We start from the raw sequence: 23,265 nt of genomic DNA, 5'->3' as shown, positions 1-23,265 counted from the left end.
CATTCTGCCGCTTATGCTCCTGTTAAGTAATACATTTAACTCTGCATGCTGTCCCACTCAGGACCGGCTCTAGGCACCAGCAATTCTAGGCACAATTCCAGGGGCGGCATTCCGGCCATCCTTTTTTTTGGCTTGGACAGTTGCACTCCCGAAGCTTGGGGTGGCAAATTTTTTACTTGGGGTGGCAAAAAACCTCGAACCGGCCCTGGTCCCACTGGAAGTCCTACTCATCATGAGTAAGAGTGACAGAATTTGGCCTGTTATGAACAGTAGTTTCCAGCTCACTAGCTACACTATTTTTCAAAAACAGTCACAACTTGAGTTCTCTCTCTTTTCTCTTCCCCTAGGACAACAAAGTAATGTGATTTTGTAAAAGCTTCCTAGAATTCCCTACTGTTTGTATAGCACTAGCAAGAGTTTTGAATATGCACACAAGCATACATACATATGAAATACCAGTGCTGTAAGATTATGTATTATTTTAGTTATTTTTCAATTGTTTGATATCCACCTGCCTTGAATTCCTGATCCTAAAAGAGCATCCATGCAGGCAGTCCTCAACACCCCAGTGTCGAGCCCCACTGTGCTGATCTACTTCCAGGACTGGAGCCTTTGACCTTTCTTGATTTCACAATAACCAGTTTTCAACCTTATAAAATCATAACCAAAAGCATAATTATGTGAATATCCATTGCTAAGTTCTGTTATGGACTAACTTCCTGCAATTTTGTCTATGTACATATACTAGACCTTTTTTTCCAGAACTTGTGGAAAAACACTTCTAAAAGCAAGGCTAAGCGTACTCTGATATACAGTAAATCTAAATAAAATAAAATAGCCTAACCTTTAAAACTATGGGAAAATTCTTCCTTGATTCACCCATTTTGGTCAAAGAGGGAAAGTTTTTGCCCCACTCGTCCCAGGGGAAGAGGGGAGTATAAACTGAAACCTTCCTTGCCAAAGCATCAACCCAAAGAGGCAAGATGATAAAAGTCTGATCTTAGAACGGAAAAGCCAATTCATCATTAACTATAGTGGCATTACTGCCACCACTGTCATTAGAAAACATAAGAAAAACAACATGCCATGCAATCATTCATGAAAAAAAAAAACCCTATCAGTAAGTATGTACAAATTCGCTCGTAGATACGAAGAGAGGATGAAGTTCCTGCTATACACAGACATTCTGCTTACATCAGTTAGTCACTAATATTGATTTTAAAACATAACAATGACAGTCTTAAAACACAACTGAAATAGACATGTATTCCTAAATAATCTTAAAACAAGTCTTTATGTAAACAAAGTGTTTTTGGGAGCCATTTGCAACATCACGGATATGCAAGGATCCCACTGAGACAGGCAAAGTAACTGCGTTTGACTCTAATTGAGAACCTACCCAAGAAGGGTGACCAGATGTCCCAATTTTATAGGGACAGTCCCTATATATTTTTCTTATATAGGCTCCTATTACCCCCCACCCCGTCCCGATTTTTCACACTTGCTGTCTGGTCACCCTATGCCCAAGACATTCACAGACAGAATCTGCAAACTATCTTTCACAATTTTCTACACACACACACACACACACACACACACACACACACACACACACTTCACAGCAATCTTTTATTAACCACAATTGTTTCTTATAATTTTAAAACATTCATACTAAAAAAAGGTTTTTAAAATATTGATGATTGGTAAGTAAAAGAGGTTAACATACAGAAATCAATATGTAATATGGTAAGAATATCAACCTAACAAATATAAGAACAGCCATACTGGGTCAGACCAAAAGGTTCATCTAGCCCAGTATCCTGCCTTCCGACAGTGGCAAATGCCAGATCCTTCAGCGAGAATGAACAGAACAGGGCAATTATCAAGTGACCAATCCCCTGTCATCCAGTCCCAACATCTGGCAGTTGGAGGCTTAGGGACACCCAGAACAAGTGGTTACATCCCTGACAATCTTGGCTAATTGATGTACCTATCCTCCAAGAACTTATCTAATTCTTTTTTGAACCCAGTTACGCTTTTGGTCTTTGCAACATCCACTGGCAATGAGTTCCATAGTTCCTCAGATGGACTGCGTATTGTGTGAAAAGGTACTTCCTTTTGTTTGTTTTAAACCTGCTGCCTCTTAATTTCATTGAGTGACTGCTGGTTCTTGTGTTATGTGAAGGGTAGATAACACTTCCTTATTGGAATTCATTTGCAAATTGGATACTATTAATTTGGGCTTGAATAGAGACTGGGAGTGGCTAAGTCATTATGCAAGGTAGCCTATCTCCCCTTGTTTTTTTTCCTACAAACCCCCCCCAAGACGTTCTGGTTAAACTTGGATTATTGCTGTGCACATTGTAAGATGAGCTATTGCCAGCAGGAGAGTGAGTTTGTGTGTGTGGTTTTTGGAGGGGGGTGTGTGTTGGGGGGGGGGGGTGAGAAAACCTGGATTAGTGCTGGAAATGACCCACCTTGATTATCATGCGCATTATAAAGAGAGGTTTCAAAGAGGGATGGGCTATTACCAGCAGGAGAGTGAGTTTGTATGTGTGGGGGGGGGGGGAAGGGTGAGAAAACCTGGATTTGTGCTGGAAATGGCCCTACTTGTTGATCACTTTAGATAAGCTGTTACCAGCAGGAGAGTGGGGTGGGAGGAAGTTTTGTTTCATGGTCTCTGTGTGTATATAATGTCTTCTGCAGTTTCCACGATATGCTATGCATCCGATGAAGTGAGCTGTAGCTCACGAAAGCTCATGCTCAAATAAACTGGTTAGTCTCTAAGGTGCCACAAGTACTCCTTTTCTTTTTTCTATTTACGAATACAGACTGACACGGCTGTTACTCTGAAACTTCCTTATTCACTGTCTCCACACCATTCATGATTTTATAGACCTCTATCATATCATCCCTTAGTTCTCTCTTTTCCAAGCTGAAAAGTCCCAGTCTTTTCACTCTCACCCCATATGGAAACTGTTCCAGACCCTCAGTCATTTGTGTTGCCCTTCTTTGTACCCTTTCCATTTCTAATATATCTTTCAGATGGGATGACCAGAACTGCATACAATATTCAAGGTGTGGGAGAACCATGGATTTATATAATGGCATTAGGATATTTATGGTCTTATTATCTATCCCTTTCCTAATGATTCCTAACGTTGTTAGCTTTTTTGACTGCTGCTGCACATTGAGCAGATGTTTTCAGAGAACTCTCCACAATGACTCCAAGATCTCTTTCTTGAGTGGTAACAGCTAATTTAGACCCATCATTTTGTATGTATAATTGGGATTATATTTTCCCAACGTTCATTTAATTTCATCTGCCATTTTGTTGCCCAGTCACGCAGTTTTGTGAGATCACTTTGTAATTCTTTGCAGTCTGCTTTGGACTTAATTGTCTTGAGTAATTTTGTATTATTTGCAAACTTTGCCACCTCATGGTTTACCCCTTTTTCCATATCATTTATTAATATGTTGAACAGCACTGGTCCCAGTTCAGATCCCTTGGGGACCCTATTATTTACCTCTCTCCATTCTGAAAACTGACCATTTATTTCTATCCTTTGTTTCCTGTCCTTTAACCAGTTACTGATCCAGAAGAGGACCTTTCCTCTTTCCCATGACTACTTACTTTACTTAAGATCCTTGGTGAGGGACCTTGTCAGTTAGTCCAATTACCCTATATCCACTGGATCAACCTTGTCCACATGTCTGTGGGCACCCTCAAAGAATTCTAATGGGAATTCATGGTGAGGCATTTACTTTCACAAAAGCCAGGTTGACTCGTCCCCAACATACTGTGTTTATCTATGTGTCTGCTAATTCTGTTATTTACTCTAGTTTTAACCAATTTTCTGGGCACTGAAGTAAGGCTTAGTGACCTATAACTGACAGGATCACCTCTGGAGCCTTTTTTAAAAACAGACATTACATTAGCTATCCTCAAAAAAGAACTAGATAAATTCATGGAGGATAGGTCCATCAGTGGCTATTAGCCAGGATGGGCACGGATGGTGTCCCTAGCCTCTGTTTGCCAGAAGCTGGGAATGGGCGACAGGGGCTGGATCACTTGATAATTACCTGTTCTGTTCATTCCCTCTGGGGCACCTGGCATTGGCCACTGTCAGAAGACAGGATACTTTGGGCTGACCCAGTATGGCTGTTCTTAAGTTCTCCAATCATCCGGTGCAGAGGCTGATATAAGCGATAAGTTACATTGCACAAACAACGAGGAGTCCTTGTGGCACCTTAGAGACGAACAAATTTATTTGGGCATAAGCTTCCATGGGCTAAAACTCACTTAATCAGATGCATGGAGTGGAAAATACAGTAGAGAGGTATAAATACACAGCATAGGAAAGGATGGGAGTTGCCTTACCAAGTTGTGGGTCAGTGCTAACAAGCCAATTCAATTAAGGTGGAAGTGGGCTATTCTCAACAGTTGACAAGAAGGGAGGGGAAAAAATCACGTTTGTAGTGCTAATGAGTTCAATGTAATCAAGGTGGCCCATTTCAAACAGTTGACAAGAAGGTGTGAGTATCAGCAGGAGGAAAATTAGTTTTTGTAGTGACCCATCTACTCCCAGTCTTTATTCAGGCCTAATTTGATGGTGTCCAGTTTGCAAATTAATTCCAGTTCTGCAGTTTCTCACTAGAGTCTGTTTTTGAAGTTTTTTTGTTGAAGAATTGCCACTTTTAAGTCTGTTATTGAGTGTCCAGGCAGATTGAAGTGTTCTCCTACTCGTTTTTGAATGTTATAATTCTTGATGTCAGATTTGTGTCCATTTATTCTTTTGCATAGAGACTGTCTGGTTTGGCCAATGTACATGGCAGAGGGGCATTGCTGGCACATGTTGAGAATAGCTCACTTCCACCTTAATTGAACATATAAATTAAATAGGACTGTCATTTGCCATCTTCTCACCATGACTAACAACTTTTTTCCCAGCATGAGATACTGAGCTGAAGTTTCACTGAGAGATGCCACCTCAGACGCTGGTGAACTTTGGCTCTTGTTCTGTATTGATGGTAACTTGAAGCCAGCAAACTTTGGGGGCTGGGAGCTTTTTCTTCACACCCAATTGAATCCAAACCAAATTTAAATTATATTTTGAAATAAAAATGTATTTGCTCCAGGACTGGGGTCCTTGCACAGTTTAAACTGGAGCTGAATTTATTTACAGCTGTGTGAGCTGGGGATTAGCTCAGGAAAGAAAACAAAAAAACAAAAAAACCAGGGGAGATTCATTCTCAAAAATACCACCACCTACCTCACACTATAGTCTAAGTAACACTGACTCCAGATACCTAAGCCCTGCCAGAGTCCTCTGCTACAAGGACCCCACACGCTCAGAGCCGAGAGCACATAAAGGCCCTTTAGGGCCAGGCGGGCACTGAGGCCAGTCACCAGCTGGGATGAGTACTGCAGAAGCACTGCCATGGTTCATGTTGCCCTGTGCAGAGGAGCATTGCAGGGCAACTAACTTCAAGACTGGGGAAGCTGTGCCTTCGCATCACTGCTACAGCAGGAAAACAATGCTACCTCTCTTACCTCCCAGAAATAGAGCATGTGTGAGTCCATCCATCATACAGATTGTGTACTCTGCAAGGCTCTATCAACCTTCCAGACACACACAGAGACCCCACCTAATAAAACTGCTGCTAGAACTATTTGACAGCATAATCTAACCATTCTTCTACGTGGAAGGAAAAGCCAGGGCCCATCTTTAATATCTAATTGGGATAAAACCATAAAAGAAACCCTATGTTTGTACAACTGCGAATAAGTACTCCATGTGCACAGAAATTCCAGTAACTAGGGCTGCAGAACAGAACTGGGCCAATTCCCCCTGCTAATCAACATACAGGAAAGAATATTCAGCTTCTCAACCAACACAGCAGTTTCATCCACTGAAAATTACTTGAGGATCAAAAATTAAACCTGAATGCAACACAATCCATCCCTATGCACTGTCACTCCCCAAAGACAGCAATTCTGATCAGTGGAACCAACAACCCCCACCTCAAGCCCAAAATATATTCAAGATGCTAGATCAGCACCTAAATCAGTATAAGAGCCACTAGCAAGAAGAAATCAAAAACATAAACAAGTTAGACTGCTACAGACCCTTGCACAGAACCATCAAACCATCTCACTCTTGTCACATGTACAAAACTATGGCAGTCTCTCACCAAATACTGAATCAGTGACCACAAACTAGAGGTGAAAATTGGGAGACACAAAGTATAGCCCAAAGCAACCAATGTGGCAGAGAAGAGACTTACAGATCATGTCTCCAATGTCTCTGTGCCAAGGTCTAAAACAGAAGGAACTGCAACAAAAGGTATTTCCTCAAAATTATCATGAATCGCAAGAGCCTTCTCATCCAAACATCAGTGTGGAAACCCTGTGCCTGATCCTAGGAGAAGGGAGAGAGATGCCAGAGATGCCATTGTCCTGTGTAGCAACCCACCAAATGATCAGGAATAGGTACTGGCAACAACTGGCCACAGGTGATTGAATGTTAAACACAGAGTCCTATGATGGGTGGATGTTATCCACCTCTGACAGAGAGCTGAAGGGTCCAGCTCCCTTTTACACTTTGGCAAAATTTGTACAACTTCTCATGCTAAAAAAGTCTCACTGGACTGATATTAATTGTGCATAGAGAGAGAGAGAGCACGCACGCCTAGAAACAGACCCTGTGAGTGAGCATGACAGGGACCCCTGCAGACTGACCCTCAGTGTGTCTCATGCAGTCTCACAGACTGACCCTCCGTGCATGGGACAGAGACACCCAGACAGCCTCTGTGTGCTTGCCTGTACCACAGCTACCACAAACAGACAGACCCTCTGGGTGTGAAAGCCTGCTCCATAGACAGAGGGATGGAATGTGTATGTCTCTGTGTGACAGAGACCCCCCCCCCCCCAACAGACAAACTGACCATATACCACATACATGTATGTGCATATATACACATACATGGGGGACAGGGACTCCCCACAGACCAACTGACCACTCCTGTACAAGAGCACAAGTGACAGGGGCCCCACAGATAAACAGTGTCCCTCTGTGCAAGTTGGGGGGCTAGGGACCTCCAGGGAACAGAGGGGGGAGTGTGAATGTGAGAGAGGGACCCAGACAGACCCTCTGTGAGAGAGGCAGGGACTCTTCCAAAGAGAACCCTTCGGTATTTGAATGACGGGGATCCTCACACTCAGGTGACCCCTTTCCACAGCAGAGCCAACTTGTGCCCACCCCCAGCACCCGGGAGTATGGCGAGAAGGACTAGTGGGGACCCCCTTCCCTCGTTACAGAAATGCAGGCAGGCGCCTCCGCACGTACTGGAGCCGAGAGACGCACACAGCAACCCCGGCGGCTGCTCCCAGCCCCGGAGCCAACCATCGCGTTTTTTCACTCAGTAAAAACCACAAGCATTGTGACCCAAAGCACATCCATATTGGGGGAAAATGCCTTGAAAAGCCCCTTCTGCCTGCGGGCTTTGCAGCCCCCTCGGTTCCCCGGCCCGGGGGAAGGAAGAAGAGACCTTGGCACGGAGAGAAGCAGGCAGGGCAGCATCTCTCGCTGCGCCTCGCGATGCGCTCGCATCCCCAGCAGCGGCTCCGCTTGCTTGGCGGGGTTTGCGGCAGACTGCAGCAAGCAGCATCTTACCGTGGGTAGCAGCGGCTCCATTTGCGCTCCTTGGTCTTTAATCTCCATGTTGCGAGCTGCCTCTGGAACGGGCACCTTCCTTTGCAGTCTCCTCAGCGTGTTACATGCACAGCTCCGGCGGCAGCTCTGCTTAGTATTCGGATCAGGTAGCTCTGAAGCAGGAAGGCAACTACACACCCCAGCTCGCCACAGTCACATGGCTCCTGCTCACTCACGAGGCTGTTGGGCAGATTGCAGGAAAAAGGTAAAAGCTGGATCTACCTGCAGGATCCTGCCAGATCCTGCCGGTTTTTGTACCCAGTCCCCCAAATTGGTACTTCACAAGACAGAACAAGTTTACCTGCTGCTACTGCACCAAGAAACCCACAGCACCACAAAAACCCTCATCTGGCACCGCAATCCTGCTGGATCCAGCCAAATTTTGGCCCCAATCTCCTAATTCTGAGGCATAATTGGGCAGCAGGTGCAGACAGTGGACATCAGTGCATCCTGGCACAACAGTGGTTCAAATACTTGGATCTGGCATCTGGATCCTGCTTCATCCACGCAATTTTTGGCCCCCGGCCCACAAATTCCACTACTTAAGTAAAGAACCAGTACAGTTGTTCCTACTCCAAGAAAAAGAAAAAAAGCCAGAACCTAAAGCATCCTCGTGCAACAGCACTGCAAAAAAACACCACACATGATCCACAAGAGGATCCTGCCAGATTTTGGCTGCAATCCTCTAAATTCTACTGTTTTAAAGAGAACATCTTTAGCCATTACTATTATCCCAAAAAATATCTAGACCCTGATGAGCTCCACTATAACAACACTGCAAAAACCCAGATCTAGCACCTCAATCCCACCAAACTTTGGCCATAAACCCAGAAATTGGGCCATCAAAAGAGAACTACCTTCTGCTAGTACATCAAAATAATCTGGACCCCAACACATCCTGGTACCAGAAAACTGCAAAAACTCTAAATGGGCACCTGTATCTTGCTGGACCCAACTAATTTTTGCAGGTTTAATTCCCAGTTTTACCATCTAAATTTAGTACTTATACAGCTTCCTCTACTCCACCAGAATAATCCAGATCTCAGTGGAGATTCAGAGCCATATCACAATCCAGTCTTTACCAAGCCCTCAAACCGCATGCTGATTGCTCCAAGTTCCTGCGCCAACAGTGAGATGGCCCCATTAGTTATCAATGCCAACATCTCGCTACTCAAGCCAAGGACAGCATCCAACATTGAAAGCGTCCACAGGATATTCAATCACCTCACTTGGACTTCTAACTATGCAACTGCAGCACTGCCTATCAAGCTACATGTACTGTAAACAGTTGAGCCTGGAAAGTTATCATATCCTTCATTGCCCAAGCAGACTCCCAAAAAAACGTGCACATTCACATACATATATGTGGATTAAGCATGCATGCTCAGACTAAGGAAGACTGCAATAGCAATAACAATCTCAAACAATCCTTCATCTCCTGTTGCCACTCTATCCTCCTGCCCCAAAAAAGGCAGTGATTTCGCCATATCCTGTATTTTATATGTCATTAACAGTCTAAAAGTAGAACAGCAAATAGGTTGTTAAGCCTCATCTCATTCCATCTTGAAATTCTGCATGAAGGAACCTCTGTGAAGGAATACACCAACCAACACAGATACAACTAGAGAGGTAATTCTGGGTGGAAGAAGGATTCAAAACAACTTCTTATAAGGGAGCCATTTTTGAAGTATCAACTGATATTTATTATTTGTGCAGCATCATGTGTACTATGGCACTTCACAGATAAATATAAACCTGTGCTCCTGGCCTGAGAAAAGAAACAGAGGGTAAAAGCACATTTTATTACATGGTTCTGGTCTTCAATCATTAATATAGCAGAACCATTCATGTCACTAAAGTTAAGGCTGTGTCAGCATTTACACTGTAAAACCCTATTAGCAGGAGCTTATAATTAAGCTGTAAAACGTCACTCTGTAGTGAAGCTTGAGAAGGAATGTTGCAGTCTAAAAATGATTTTCCTTCTTTAAATAAGAAGATTCATAAATGAGTTTATCGTTTGCAAAAGGTACTGGATTGACAGCCTCCCGTCTACAGAGCAGGTATGACAATGAGCAGCATTACTGCAAGTGTCCCTGCTCTTCTCTGCCTACACGTCTTCCAGGAATAAGAGGGTAGTTAGGTGCCTATTCAGTCACTGTCTTCTTGCTGAAACTGCCAGATAAGGTACAATTTACAGCCATTTGTGGTGCTGCTTTGATGATGCAAACACTTGACCACTAGAAAGTAGACTGACACAACCAAATCATTTCACAAAGGCCACCTAATAGCTATCAAATGGCATCCAGGCCCTGATCCAAGAAGTTCCTCTGTGCATGTGCAGGGTCTGTTGGCACAGGGCAGCTTGCAGGATCAAGTTTTAGTCATTACTGACTGAGAACATATGTGAAATACTGAAAAAGCTCTGCATCCCACTATCAACCTCATCCCAACTTTAAAGATGGACCTAGTTTTGTGAAAATCTGTTTGGATTTTTTGAATGATAAGAACAGCTATAAAAATTAAGTTACATGTTTTGGATTCACATATCGCCTCAGGACTCACAGTGGACCTGCAAACTAGTATCCAAGGCCAAAATATTGTCCTAGAACCTTATTTCTTTCAAATGTATAAAGATGCCTATAACATAGTACTCTTAAAACTACATTGTAAGAAACACATCACTATAAAAAGCCCAATGCTATAGCATCTCCATGCATGGAATGCCTGTTAAAGCCAGTGTGGGGACGAGGGGAGAATCACACTATAAGGCCTTGACGGACTGGGTCCACACTTTTGGACTTAATTAGAAATAGATAAGATATTGAATATTTAAAATCATGTACATGGCAGAGAGATCAGCCTAACATTCCATAATATTTTAAAACCATTGTAACTATTACAAAAATATTCATATGCAGAATGTTTCCTGTTTGTTTCACATCTAAATTAAACTAAATTAAGGATGACACTGTACGAACATAGTAACACAGAAATAAATATCAAGCTATATGTCAGGAATACGTTTGTTATTTATTTTGAAATAATTGACAGCTTCCCCCACCACCATTTCCTTTCCAACTGAAAGGTCTGAGTTCTCTGTTGCCCCTACAGAGGCTTGCTCTATTATTAGGGTGACGTGGACCAGAAATGCTGTTTTAGCCAGCCCCAAACATTGAAAAATCATGAGTGAGGCCCCTAAACATCATGAGTTAAAAATCATGACATTTTAAAAAATAATAAATTTGGGGTTCTTATTGTTTACCTTCTACTTTTTGATCCTGTAGCATATAATTGAATCCAGGCTTACCTCTACAAGGACTAGAATTTATTTTTTTTTAAACGAGAGCTGAGATTTTTGCAGGAGGGGGAGAAATCACATAATGAAACTGATGTTGAAGAACAAATCAACATCCCCTCACATTCAATGCCTTTAGTGCACTGGAAATTGCTTTGCAGTGGACTGAAGGGCAAGAAGAAAGCAATGTAGTGCACCATATTGCAACTTACTCACCGCACCTACTGTAATTTTGAAGTGTTCAATTTTACAAATTTCTCAACCCCCAAAGTTCATAAAATAGGGGTTCTATGGTAATCATTTAACTCCATGATCTGGGACTTCAAGCAAGAACACACTATAGAGTGTGACATATGCAATGAAACCCAGACACTGAGCAACACTGAGCACCAGATCCATCTTTTAGAGTTTTAACATTTCAGTAGTGCCAAGGATAATTAAAATACTTTATTTCATATTTATGCCAGACTTTAACATAGTCCTTATACATATTTATGATGGTGTTACATAAACATGATAATGAGGGTTTCCACTTTTAGATTTATGCTGATAAAACTCCAAATTAAACAGCTGAAAAGAGAGATGATGTGTATTTGTTTACACCAGTAACTAACCCAGTCCCCAGCTAGCCTCAGTCTTGGTGAAATTTAAAAAGTGGTGCAAGTCCACTTTTGTTCTCCCCCCAAACTTAACCCTTTTCCCTCCTCCATCTATACTGAGCACAATTCCGACACCGCCCTGGATCAAGCTGAAGTTTTTAAGACCAGCTGAAAACCATTTTTACTCCTTAAAAGGGACACATTTTTAAAGGGTTCAGCCCATTCTCCCATTTGGGGCACAGTTAACTGCAAGCATAAATGCTAGCATTGAGCTATCTACCTACCTGATGTTTGGACACAAAATGGTTAGATAACTCACTACTACTATAATATGTCTTTTTAATAAAAATTTTTCATCCTATTCATGATATCTTATTGCATCCCTTAGTGCTTAGATACTGAAGGTGAAGGTGAAGTGCTTAGATATTGAAGGTGATATCCTCCAACTAGAACTCAAGCAAGAGATAACATGTAAGTAAATGGTGCTACTCACGCAATTAAAGAGGACTTCCATGAGACTTGCAATATCAGGCCTTATATCCTTTACTGTGATTTGTATTGTCATTGTATGTTTGTCTTAGTTTTCATTTTATGAATATATCAAGTCATGCTTCAGTACAGATTTACTTTATGTATTATTGTTTATTTTTATTTCTTGTTTATTTAAATGTTTTAGAATCCTAGAAATGTAGGACCAGAGGGGAGCTCAACAGATCATCTAGTCCAATCCTCTGCATTGAGACAGGACAAGTGGTCAGCAACCAGTAGATTGCGATCGACTGGTCGATCCTGGAGCCTCTGACAGCTGATCGCGATCTCTGGCCACTAAAAGTCCAGTGGCGCAGCAGGTCTAAGGCAGGCTCCCTGCTTGCTCTGGCCCTGCGCCGCACCTGGAAGCGGCCAGCCAGCCCCGGGGGGGAGGGGGGCTGGGGGAGCAGGGGTCTCCAGGCGTTGCTCCTGCCTGCAAGCACCACCCCTGCAGCTCCCATTGGCCGGTAATGGAGAACTCTGGTCAATGGGAGCTGTGGAAAGGCAGTGCCTGCAGGGAAGGGCAGTGTGCGAAGCCACATCCTCTCCGCCCAGAGGCCACAGGGATGTGCTGGCCTCTTCCATGAGTGGTGTGGGGCCAAGGCAGGCAAGGAGCTTGCCTTAGCCTCGCAGCACCGCCAACCAGGAGCTGCCCAAGGTAAGTGCCGCCAAGCAGGAGCCTGCACCCCAACCCCCCCCCAGAGCCTGCACCCCCTCCTGCACCCCAACACTCTGCCCCAGCCTGGATACCCCATCTGCACCCAACCCTCTACCCCAGGCTCAGCCAGGATCCCCCTCCCACCTCTGAACCCCCCGGTCCCAGCCCAGAGCCCACATCCCAACCCCCTGCCCCAGCCCGGTGAAAGTGAGTGAGGACAGGGAGAGCAAGGGAGGGGCCTCATGGAAGGGGCGGGGTAGATCATGGGTTATACTTAAATTCAAAAAACGATCTTGTGCATAAAAACGTTGGCGATCACTGAACTAGACCACCCTGACAGGTGTTTTTCTAACCTGTTCTTTAAAACCTCCACAACCGGCCTAGGTAATTTGTTCCACTGCTTAACTACCCTAAGCTAACCTAAACTGCCCTTGCTGCAATTTAAGCCCATTGCTTCTTGTCCCATCCTCAGTAGATAAGGAGAATGCTACTTCCCCAGTTATAATTCTAGCTCTAGTGAGAGGCCCTGAGATTATCAGTTCTTATCCATCCATTAGAGCAATATACATTATTGCTAAACTGGGAAAAAATTGCTATCTAGTAGCCAAAATTTCTTTCAGCCCATTTCTTGCCACACTGGTACATCATACAACTATGAAAAGAGCACTCATGTAGTGTTCTCAATTCATATTGTAATTCATGCTAAAGTAAATTAGTTTGAGGCATCCAGTAGAATATCCCATCTATATACTTTAGTACTAGGAGCTTGTTTTGTTTTTGTTTTTTCAAACTCAGACACCAACTCCATGATAGGATGCGGACAGAGAAAAATGCACATTCTGGCACCATTTTCTGCCTCCCGATCCGCAAATAAATAACCATGTGATCCAGTGTGCTGCCTTTGTGACAGGTAGTGCCCGAGTGGTGTTTCCCATGTTATTGGAAAGCAGAGGAGCTTGCTCTGTTGCTAAAGTCCATTGCCACTATGGCTGAGGTAATTTGACTCTGCTCTGTTTCAGCTGAAACAAAGGCAGCAAGAAGGTCCAGTGTTGGTCCAGCTTTGTGTACTGTTTGATGGTGATTTATGCCCCTTTTTCTGTGCGCTAATATAATTTGCCCTGTGTGTGAAATCCTATTTACATTTGTGACACATGACCAGAAAGGGTTAAGCATCCTGCAGGATAAATTACTCAAATTCAACCCTTAAAAACATATGGGTAGATAATATTTGTGTTTTTGTGTATTTACATATATATTGGTAGAGGTCAACAATGTAATCAAACAGTCCCTGTCTATGCGGTATTCTATTAATTCAGAGATCAAAAGGACATCTTAACATTTAGATGAACTGTAAACATAGGATATCGCTGTATTCATCTCTCTTTGATATGTATAGCAAATCATCTGCGAATGGTGAAAAAACAGGCAACTGCCTTATGTTAATCTGTGTGAATAATTACCGGCAATGCTTAGGAAATGAGTGTCTATTGTTTGCCAAGAGACTCTGAGCTGTTGAAGGCCTGAAACCTGTATAAAAAATGGGTTGGGTCCTGATCCTGTTATCTCAGATCTGCTTGAGGCCTCATGCAGGGGAAGCTTAAGCCACAAGGACTGAGATCCCATTTCTAACTGGCCCGCCCTGAACACAAACATTGAACTATAACCTATGGATTATTTCTGAAAACTCATTACAACTACAAAGCTCACCATCTCTGCTATGAATCTGAATCTCAAAAATTTTATTCATGTCTGTATGTATACTGATCTTTTAACCAATTCGCTCTCTCTTTTTTAATAATTTTTAGTTTAGTTAATAAGAATTGGCTGTAAGCGTGAATCTGGGTAAAATCTGGAACATTCATTAACCTGGGAGGTAATTGGTCTGATTCTTTGGGATTGGTAGAACTTTTTTATATGATGAATAAGATTTTCAGTAATCTTCATCATAAATGACTTGGGTTTCTGGGTAGAGGCCTAAGGCTGGGTTGCTTAAAGAGAACTGTGTTGTTGGTTTCTGAGTAACCAGTGAGGTATTATAGAAGCTGTTTTGTGCTAGCTTGGTAAATCTTGGTAAATACATAAGTATTGGAAAATCCAACAATTTGGGGGATTCCCTGCCCCATTCTTTGCAGTTCATCCTAATTAAGTGACCCCTGGGACTCCGGGTCACAACATTCTTTAGCCATGTTATGTAATTTCGAGAAACATATTACGATTTGCACCTGACTAAAATCTTAGCAATGGGGAATCACAGGGACCCTTTCCTCCAATGTCTACTCACACAAGTCATCCCATTGTTGTCGATGGCGATCTTCATGAGAGCAGCATTTCCCAAAAGATGGGGCATCCCTCTGCACAGAAGTCGCTGAACATGGATGGGGGAAGAGTGTGGAAAGTGTATAAATGACAATATGTAGCACTTTAACGCTACAAGGCAGGGGTTAAATGTGGTGTGGTCAGTTTCATTTTCCCAAGGAAGGTTCAATCAATCAAGAATTTGGAAAACAATGTCTGTATTCTGGTTTTAGACTTTGTGCCAGATTTTAGCTGTTCACTCTACTGGGCCCTATGTCAAGTTAATGTGCTACTGTAAGAAACTATTTAAAAATATTTACAAATTGAAAATTCACCTTATTAAAAAGTGTTCACAAAAATTATCCAATTGTGCGGCTAAAAGAAAGTCAGATACTGCACATGCAAGATGTCACTAATTTAGGTCACTAACCAGTCATCTTTCCTCACCTGAGTAGTCTCATTGTAGTCAATGGGATTTCTCAAAGACATACTGATTCTAAAGCCAGAAAAGGCCACTGTGATTATCTAAACTGACCTATATAACAGAGGCCATAGAATTTCACTCCTTAATTCCTGAATCAGGCCCATAACTTCTGGTTAAACTAGAGCATATCTTTCAGAAAGAGAGCCAATTTTTATTTTAAAAGTGAAACCCTACCGTATCCCGAGTTAAATTACACCGGTGGTTAATTACCCTCATTGTTACAAATTTGCATCTTATTTCTAGTCTGAATTTGTCTAGTTTCAGCTTCCATTCAGTCATTGTTATCCCTTTATCTGCTAGATTCAAGAGCCCTCTGCCATCAGAAATTTGTCTCCATGGAGGTACTTACAGACTGCGATCAAATCACCTCTGACCCTTTGTCAGGGTTCGTTCCCCACTCTGAACTCTAGGGTACAGATGTGGGGACCCGCATGAAAGCCCCCTAAGCTTATTTCTACCAGCTTAGGTTAAAACCTGGTACACTGCCACCACCAAGCGATTTAACAAAGAATCAGGGAAGAGACCACTTGGAGACATCTTCCCCCAAAATATCCCCACAAGCCCTTACACCCCCTTTCCTGGGGAGGCTTGAGAATAAACAAGATGAGCACAAGCCAGCCTTGGATTTTTAAGACCCAAAAAACTCACTCAGATTCTTAAAAAACAGAACTTTATTAGAAGAACAAAAAAAGATAAGAGAACAACTCTGTAAGATCAGAATGGAAGATAATCTTACAGGGTAATCAGATTCAAAACATAGAGAATCCCTCTAGGCAAAACCTTAAGTTAAAAAAAGACACAAAAACAGGAATACACATTTCCTCCAGCACAGTGAATTTCACAAGCCAAAACAAAGAAAACCTAATGCATTTTCTAGCTAGCTTATTTACTAACTTTACAGGAGCTGGAGGGCTTGCATCCTTGATCTGTTCCCGGCAAGAATATCACACAGACAGACAAAAGCCTTCCGCCCCCCACTCCAGATTTGAAAGTATCTTGTCCCTTCATTGGTCATTTTGGGTCATGTGCCAGCCAGGTTACCTGAGCTTCTTAACCCTTTACAGGTAAAAGGACTTTGCCTCTGGCCAGAAGGGATTTTATAGCACTATATACAGAAAGGTGGTTACCCTTCCCTTTATATTTATGACACCCTTCTCTTGGATAAACTAGATTGAGCCTCTTTAGTCCCTCACTGCAAGGCAGGTTTTTCAGACTTTTCATCATTCTTGGCGCTCTTTTCTGAACACTTTCCAGTTTGTCAACATCCATTTAAGAGAGTGTGGACACCAGAATTGAAGGCAGCATTCTAGTAATGGGCTCACCACTACTGTAGCATGTACAGACATAATACCAAAACCCCTCTTACACTGAGTCGTCCCCTGCTGCTTCATCCAAGGATGATTTTAGCTCTCTCAGCCACTGCACCACACTGAGTTTGCAGCAGTGAAGGTTGCAAGATCGGAGCTTTCAGTTACATTTATGATGGCAGGATTGAAAGGCAGATAAGGTTGGCTGTGCCTTTATCTATTTGTAAATTTTTTAAGTTACACATATACATGTGCTTATAAAATTGTATGTTTGATGGTATTCCCTTCTTCCCATCTTTCATGTCACTTGTCTTACACTGAAAGCTCCTTAGGGCAAGGACTATCATAGATTTGCAGATTTTCATGCCAGAAGGGACCATTATGATCAAGTCTGCCTACTGTAGAACACCATAGAATTTCCATAGAATTTCTCCCAGTTAGTATGTTGACATGTGTGTTCATATAGTGCTAAGCACAAAGAAGTCCTGATCAAGCTTCTAGAAGCTACCATAATGAAATTAATTACATTCCTCACACAGTTCTCCTTTACTGTCAATCAAAAAGAGCTGAAATATGTATATTCTATAAATTGTTTTATTCATAGACTTTATCCGTACTGTATTGTTATATTTCCTCACTAATAGACCTCAGAACCTATATGGCCTACATCACTATAGGGGGAGTGCTCCCAAAGATTACAAACAGTAACAATATGTACTGTAGCTTTTAATCACAAAGTTAAAGACTCAGGCCCAGTTCTAGTCCCATTATAATACAGCTTTGCACTGCTCAGGTAGTTCAAGCTGCCCTAAGTCTGCCTAAGCAGTTCCCTGGGCACTCTGCATTTCTATACCACCCTCTTTCTGGCACAAGAGGTGCAGGTGGGGAAAAAGGGATGTGACCAGAAATCCTTTATACTGCAGTTGCCAGAAGAGTCCCTGGCAGCTGGTGAAAGTTAGAGGCAATCCTTGGGCTGCTCTAATTTAACTTTAGGCACTGACCGCGTCTCCAAGCAGACCCACCATGGGGAAGTATGAAGGTGGCTTAAAGCCACCTTAGCATGCCTCAGGATGGGGGGATGCCAAATGCTCCTCAACAACAGTTCAGGATCTGGGGCTCACCTTGCAGACTGGTAATGTAGAAAGTTTATGATATTAAGGAGAACTTGTCATGACATTAAGCTGTATTTTAACTAAATAGAAAGTTGAATCTCACCGTGATTTTTCATTTACGCTAAACACTTATTGGATGTTAAGCCCTCAGTTTTTTTACTCACTAAGGAAGACTGAAAAACCCAAGTGCGCTATCCTTTCACAATTTAATTAGTGCTGGCCCTCCTTAATTCCAGGCAAACGTAAGAGGAAAGAACAAAAACAAAGAAAGCAAGCAGAAACAGGTATGCGTCTGATCATGCAAACCTTTACTCACATGGCACTTGAATGGGACAGCATGCATGAGTAAGAACTATTCATGTGAGTAAGGGTTTGTAAACTCTGGTTCTAGCTGAGCTCTGGCTCTGACAGTTGGCCAGGCTCCTTTGGTTTCCATCCCTCTCCTCCTGGGCACACATCTAAGCAGCAAGTCTCACAGTTATTGACAAGCTGGTACAGTCCTGTTAGCCCTTCAGGTTCAGTGGCATTCATTCTTTTCTCATCATTGCTGCCAGGCAGCTTTAAATGATGGTAAAATTCTATTGTTCAGGAACAGTCCAGGAATATTGGTTTAAGAGTCATCTAATTTTAAATGCCATACAAATATCCAGCTGCTTCTTCTTTCGTATGGCTGATGTAGAGCAGCAACTACAATATCACCTGAAGTTGATCTAACCAAATGACTACATAAGAGTAGCAGAATTTATTGCAGTAATGCCTCCTTCATATTTATAAATTGGGCAGTAGGTAGTGATATGTTTGATGGTCTGTCGTGGGGAACCACACTCACAGATCGGGGAGTCCTTGATTTTCCATTTGTGCATTAGATATCCGCATCTACCATGGTTGGTTCAAATTCAGTTCAGAGTTGACCAAGATGACCATAGAAGGTCAAACCCAGGAGCCTTCTGCGTGGGATCTGGCAAAGGTGCTTATTTTTTAAGTCTTGTTTAGCCCAATCTGCTTTCCAAGCCTCCTCCTGATCATAGCCTGATTGCATGAGGCTACACAAAAGTCCCACAAGCCTTTCTGGGAACATAAGATGTTGCAGGAGGAAGGGGGGGAATTGTCAAGGTCTTGGTGAATAGGTCCTTCTCAACAACTCAGCAACTCAACAAATCCTAAAGGTCCTACTCAGGGCCCTACAACATGCCAAATAGGCCGTGGAATAAGAATCCTACAACTTAATGTTGAAGGACTCTCATTGGCAAAATGCAAGTACTTTGTAAACTTGCTGAAGACTTACATCGATATCCTCATGTTGCAAGAGACCCATGTTGGCAACGGCCAACAGGCTAGGCGCTACTCTCTCTATGGATACAACCTAACAGCTAGCCATTATCATCCTAAATAATGGCTTGGCAATATACATAAAGGACACCATCACAGATTTTAATGTTATTCCATCAACCGAAGGGGAGACTACATTTACCACAACTATCAAAGTAGGGGAGCTCCACATTACCAATGGATATAAAGCCCCTAGCACAAGATGGCCAAAACCAGCGCTACCCAGCACTCCTATTCCATGAATCTATGCAAGTGATTTTAATGAAGGGTGATGGCCAGAGCTAGCTGGGAATTTTTCAGTTAAACGTTTTCAGTTAAACGAAAATGCTTATTCATCAAAACCAAACTTTGTGTGGAAACGTACTGTTTGGTGAAGCTTTCCTCAGGTCCAGGATTGAGTTTTAAGGGGAGACCCACCCCATAATAGCCAATAGCTCAATGCTCTGCCTGAATCAGAGCAGGAACTTGAATCCAGGTCTCCCCTATTCCAGGCAAGTTCCCTGATCACTGGGCTTTTGGTTTTTCTAAAAAGGTACAGGTCACTTATTCTGGGGGGAAATTTTCAAAAGGTCTGTTTGTTTTCCAGTCAGCTCTAGTGCTGGTTCTATTACAGAGAACTCCCATTACACAACAGAGAGAGAGAGACCATTTTTTTCTTACTACTGTCTTTTAATTGCTTCTGTTACACCCTGAAGATGTAGTTTGATTTGGACATTAATTTGTCTTGTAAATTTAGTGAGCTTTTTAAGCATATCCAGTATAGTATTCACCTATGTGTTTTGCCATCAGGATTCTGTAAAGTCGAAGATTTAAATCAGATCTTTTGTTAGCGATAGCACTTATGTGGTCAGATGCCAAATTTACATTCTGCAAGAGAGTGCACAAAAGCCAATGTGATGCTTTAGCTTTGTTGCAGGATCAAAACTCTCTGGTCTCACACAAAGCAGGAGAGCCTGTAAGATAAACTTCAGCCACCAAGGAGTGGGAAGTAAAGGAGAGCAGCTCAGTAAGGCAGCAAGGAGAAGCACAGGGAAGCCTTATAGAAGCCTTTGAAGCAGGACAAAATACTGGTGAACACTGAAGAAGATGGAGGAACAACCAGGAAGGACAAAAACATAAGAAATGGGATTGAGTGCATTAGTGTGGTGAGGTCCATGGAAAAATTTGCCAAGAAAGAAAGATAAGCTCTACAGTGCTTAAGCCTCCCACATTTAGAAGTCTTGAAACTACATGCAATGATTGGGGTCTATGCATATCTGTTAGGCTGATCTTTTTCAGAAAAATTGAGACAACTTGGGCCCTGTCAGATCACACAAGGTTTCCAGATTTAATAGCAAAATGACCAAACAATGATTTGTCCAGTACTTGAAATGGGACAGTGAAAGCACTATACATTTAGCTTGGTCTGCTCATCCTATACATGCCTGAGACACACTCTCAAGCATAAGCAACAGTAAATAAAAATATCATCAGTTTTGAGTGTTCAAGTTCTGCATAGGAATCAAAAAGTTGTTTGTTTTTTTTAAATGGAGCTTCTCAAAAGATAGTTTAATTTGCAGCCTTATATGGTTTTTGTACTCCAAATAAAAACCATAAGTGAATCCCTCAAGATTAATCCAGGAGACATAATTCAGTAATACATTTCTGTAAAATATACCCAGTATGGAAACCAATCATATATGCTTCATGACTGCTTAAGAGAAAATAAAATCTCTATAAACTGAGAATCATGGTAGTGACTGGATTCAACTTAGAAAGTGAGCACAACCATTACTATCTTGGTAAAAGACCAAACTTGTTGACTAATCTTGCTGCCATTAGCATCAATTAAAGTTTTTCCATGGATTCCAATGGTAACAAGATTGGAACTTTGATTAGGAATCTTATGTTTAGCCCTGACAATATCATCAAGTACTAGGAGTGAAGTCCTGGCCCCATGGAGTCAGTGGAAGTTTTGCCTAAATCTTTATTCTTCTTGGGGGTTTGCACAGTCCTACATGTTTTCTGTCTTGTCCAAAAATCGTTTTAATAGGCACTTTATTTATGGAGAAAAGCTAGCTGAAAATAAAGAAAATTCTTCTTTGTTTTCTAACAAAGATGAAGCAGAACAGTTAATTTAGGTGTGATTTACATAAAATTGTAGATGCCTGTAGATTTGATTATATACTAGAAAACAGACTTTGTGGCCGAGTACAATGGTTCTCAAACTAGGGCCACCGCTTGTTCAGTGAAAGCCCCTGGCAGGCCGGGCCGATTTGTTTATCTGCCGTGTCCGCAGGTTCAGCCGATCGCGGCTCCCACTAGCCACGGTTCACCGCTCCAGGCCAATGGGGGCTGCGGGAAGCGGCGCGCGCCAAGGGATGTGCTGGCCACCCTTCCTGCAGCCCCCATTGGCCCGGAGAAGTGAACCGCGGCCAGTGGGAGCCACGATTGGCCAAACCTGCGGATGCAGCAGGTAAACAAACCGGCCAGGCCCGCCAAGGGCTTTCCCTGAACAAGCAGCAGCCCTAGTTTGAGAACCACTGTTCTAAACCATACTTCTGCTATACAGAGATGGAGGAGAAGTTTTCCTAAAGATGATGAGAGCTTTAAATCAGGAGTTCTGGGTGAGAAAGATCAGAGAACCAACTGGAGTTGGGAGGGGATCCCCACCAAGCACCTCCTCATAGTGACCTGCCTGACATAGCCTCCTGTTCTCTGGCCTCCTCTCTGCTCCCCTCATAAAATGCAGCCACTAAGATCCTTTGCCCATCATTCTAACCAAATTACACCCTACTAGAGTCCCTGCTCCACATCAAGTTCAACCTTCTTGTTCTCACCTTCATAACTTGTTTATCTTCTATAAAAGCACAAGAACAATCTGACAATTCCTTCCCATTTGGCCTTATCATATGAATTCCATGTTAAAAGGCAAAGATTTTTCCAGTTCTCTTTTCAGAACATGAGGCTGCACGAAACAGGGCCTTCTGTCGGTAATAGCGACACTAGCAGAACTGAAGATACAAATGGAGTGTATTCATCCTGAAAAGTGGCCAACTCTGGTAGATAGCAGCAGGGTTTGAGAGAACTTTCCACAGCATGCAACATTATCTACAAGTGCAAAACATTTTATAACTTGTATGAGAAATATCTGTCTGGCTTTAAAAGTCTACACCAGTGACCAAATTCACCTGCATTTTCTACAAGACTAGCAACCACACAGATAAGTATTATGTACAAAAATAAAAAAAATGAGGAGTACTTGTGGCACCTTAGAGACTAACAAATTTTTTTTTTCCTCTTTTTTTTTTTTTTTTTGCTGATACAGACTAACATGGCTACCACTCTGAAACCTGTATTATGTACAAAGGTGCTCAGAAGACCAAGGCTGAAATCCTGGCCCCCTGGAAATCAGTGGTAAAACTTCGATTTGATTTCAATGGGGCCAGGACTTCATCCACATGATGAATGCATTATAAAAGTCTAGGCCGATCAGAAAGCACATTGTGGAGCCCAGAATTATTTTTACAACAATAAATAAGCTGAAGATTCACACACAACTACTAAGGCTCGCTGTTCTGTATACTGTCACTGCACCAGCCCTTTAAAATACCTGTCTAAGACATAGTGAACCAAAGTAGGCCTTAAAAGTTTACTGATGCAAGGTAACTATACAATGAGAGTTATCATTTGTGAACATAGTTCTTTGCTAGAAATACAGTTCCTTATGAGAAAGGATGATCATTAATCCTGTCAAGTGATTCAATCCTAGAAGCAAGATTGTCCTTTAATTCTATGGTAGGTTCTAGGATTCACAGCTGCTATGGATAGGAAGAAGACTTTCCCCAATCTTGTCAGGGTGGCTAATCAGGAGATTCTGGCAGAGTTTACTTTTTCATCGTTCAGCAAACTTTGGGAGTTAATACTGCAGTTCCTATGTAGTCATCCATTGACAGCCTATGTA

The 23,265-nt window shown here is 42.3% G+C and overlaps 1 protein-coding gene across 2 annotated transcripts in view; it reads right to left on the bottom strand.

Moving 5' to 3' along the window:
* Positions 1 to 23,265, bottom strand: part of SLC4A10 (solute carrier family 4 member 10) — a 302,756-nt gene that overhangs the window by 265,397 nt on the left and 14,094 nt on the right. The window contains exons 1-2 of one of the 2 annotated variants that reach the window (XM_074967433.1): positions 8,017 to 8,033; positions 7,677 to 7,895 (exon numbers count right to left, since the gene is read on the bottom strand). In XM_074967433.1, coding sequence (XP_074823534.1) covers positions 7,677 to 7,724 — 48 coding nt within the window. In that variant the 5' untranslated portion in view covers positions 7,725 to 7,895; positions 8,017 to 8,033. Of the gene's footprint in view, positions 1 to 7,676; positions 7,896 to 8,016; positions 8,034 to 23,265 lie in introns of those variants that run through there. The other variant, XM_074967434.1, reaches the window with a different exon arrangement.

The sequence above is a fragment of the Natator depressus genome, chromosome 11 (genome assembly GCF_965152275.1).
Source record: "Natator depressus isolate rNatDep1 chromosome 11, rNatDep2.hap1, whole genome shotgun sequence".
In the NCBI taxonomy this organism is placed as follows: Eukaryota; Metazoa; Chordata; order Testudines; family Cheloniidae; genus Natator; species Natator depressus.
The sequence above is the reverse complement of the archived record's forward strand: the minus strand, read 5'-3'. Positions and strand labels throughout refer to the sequence as shown.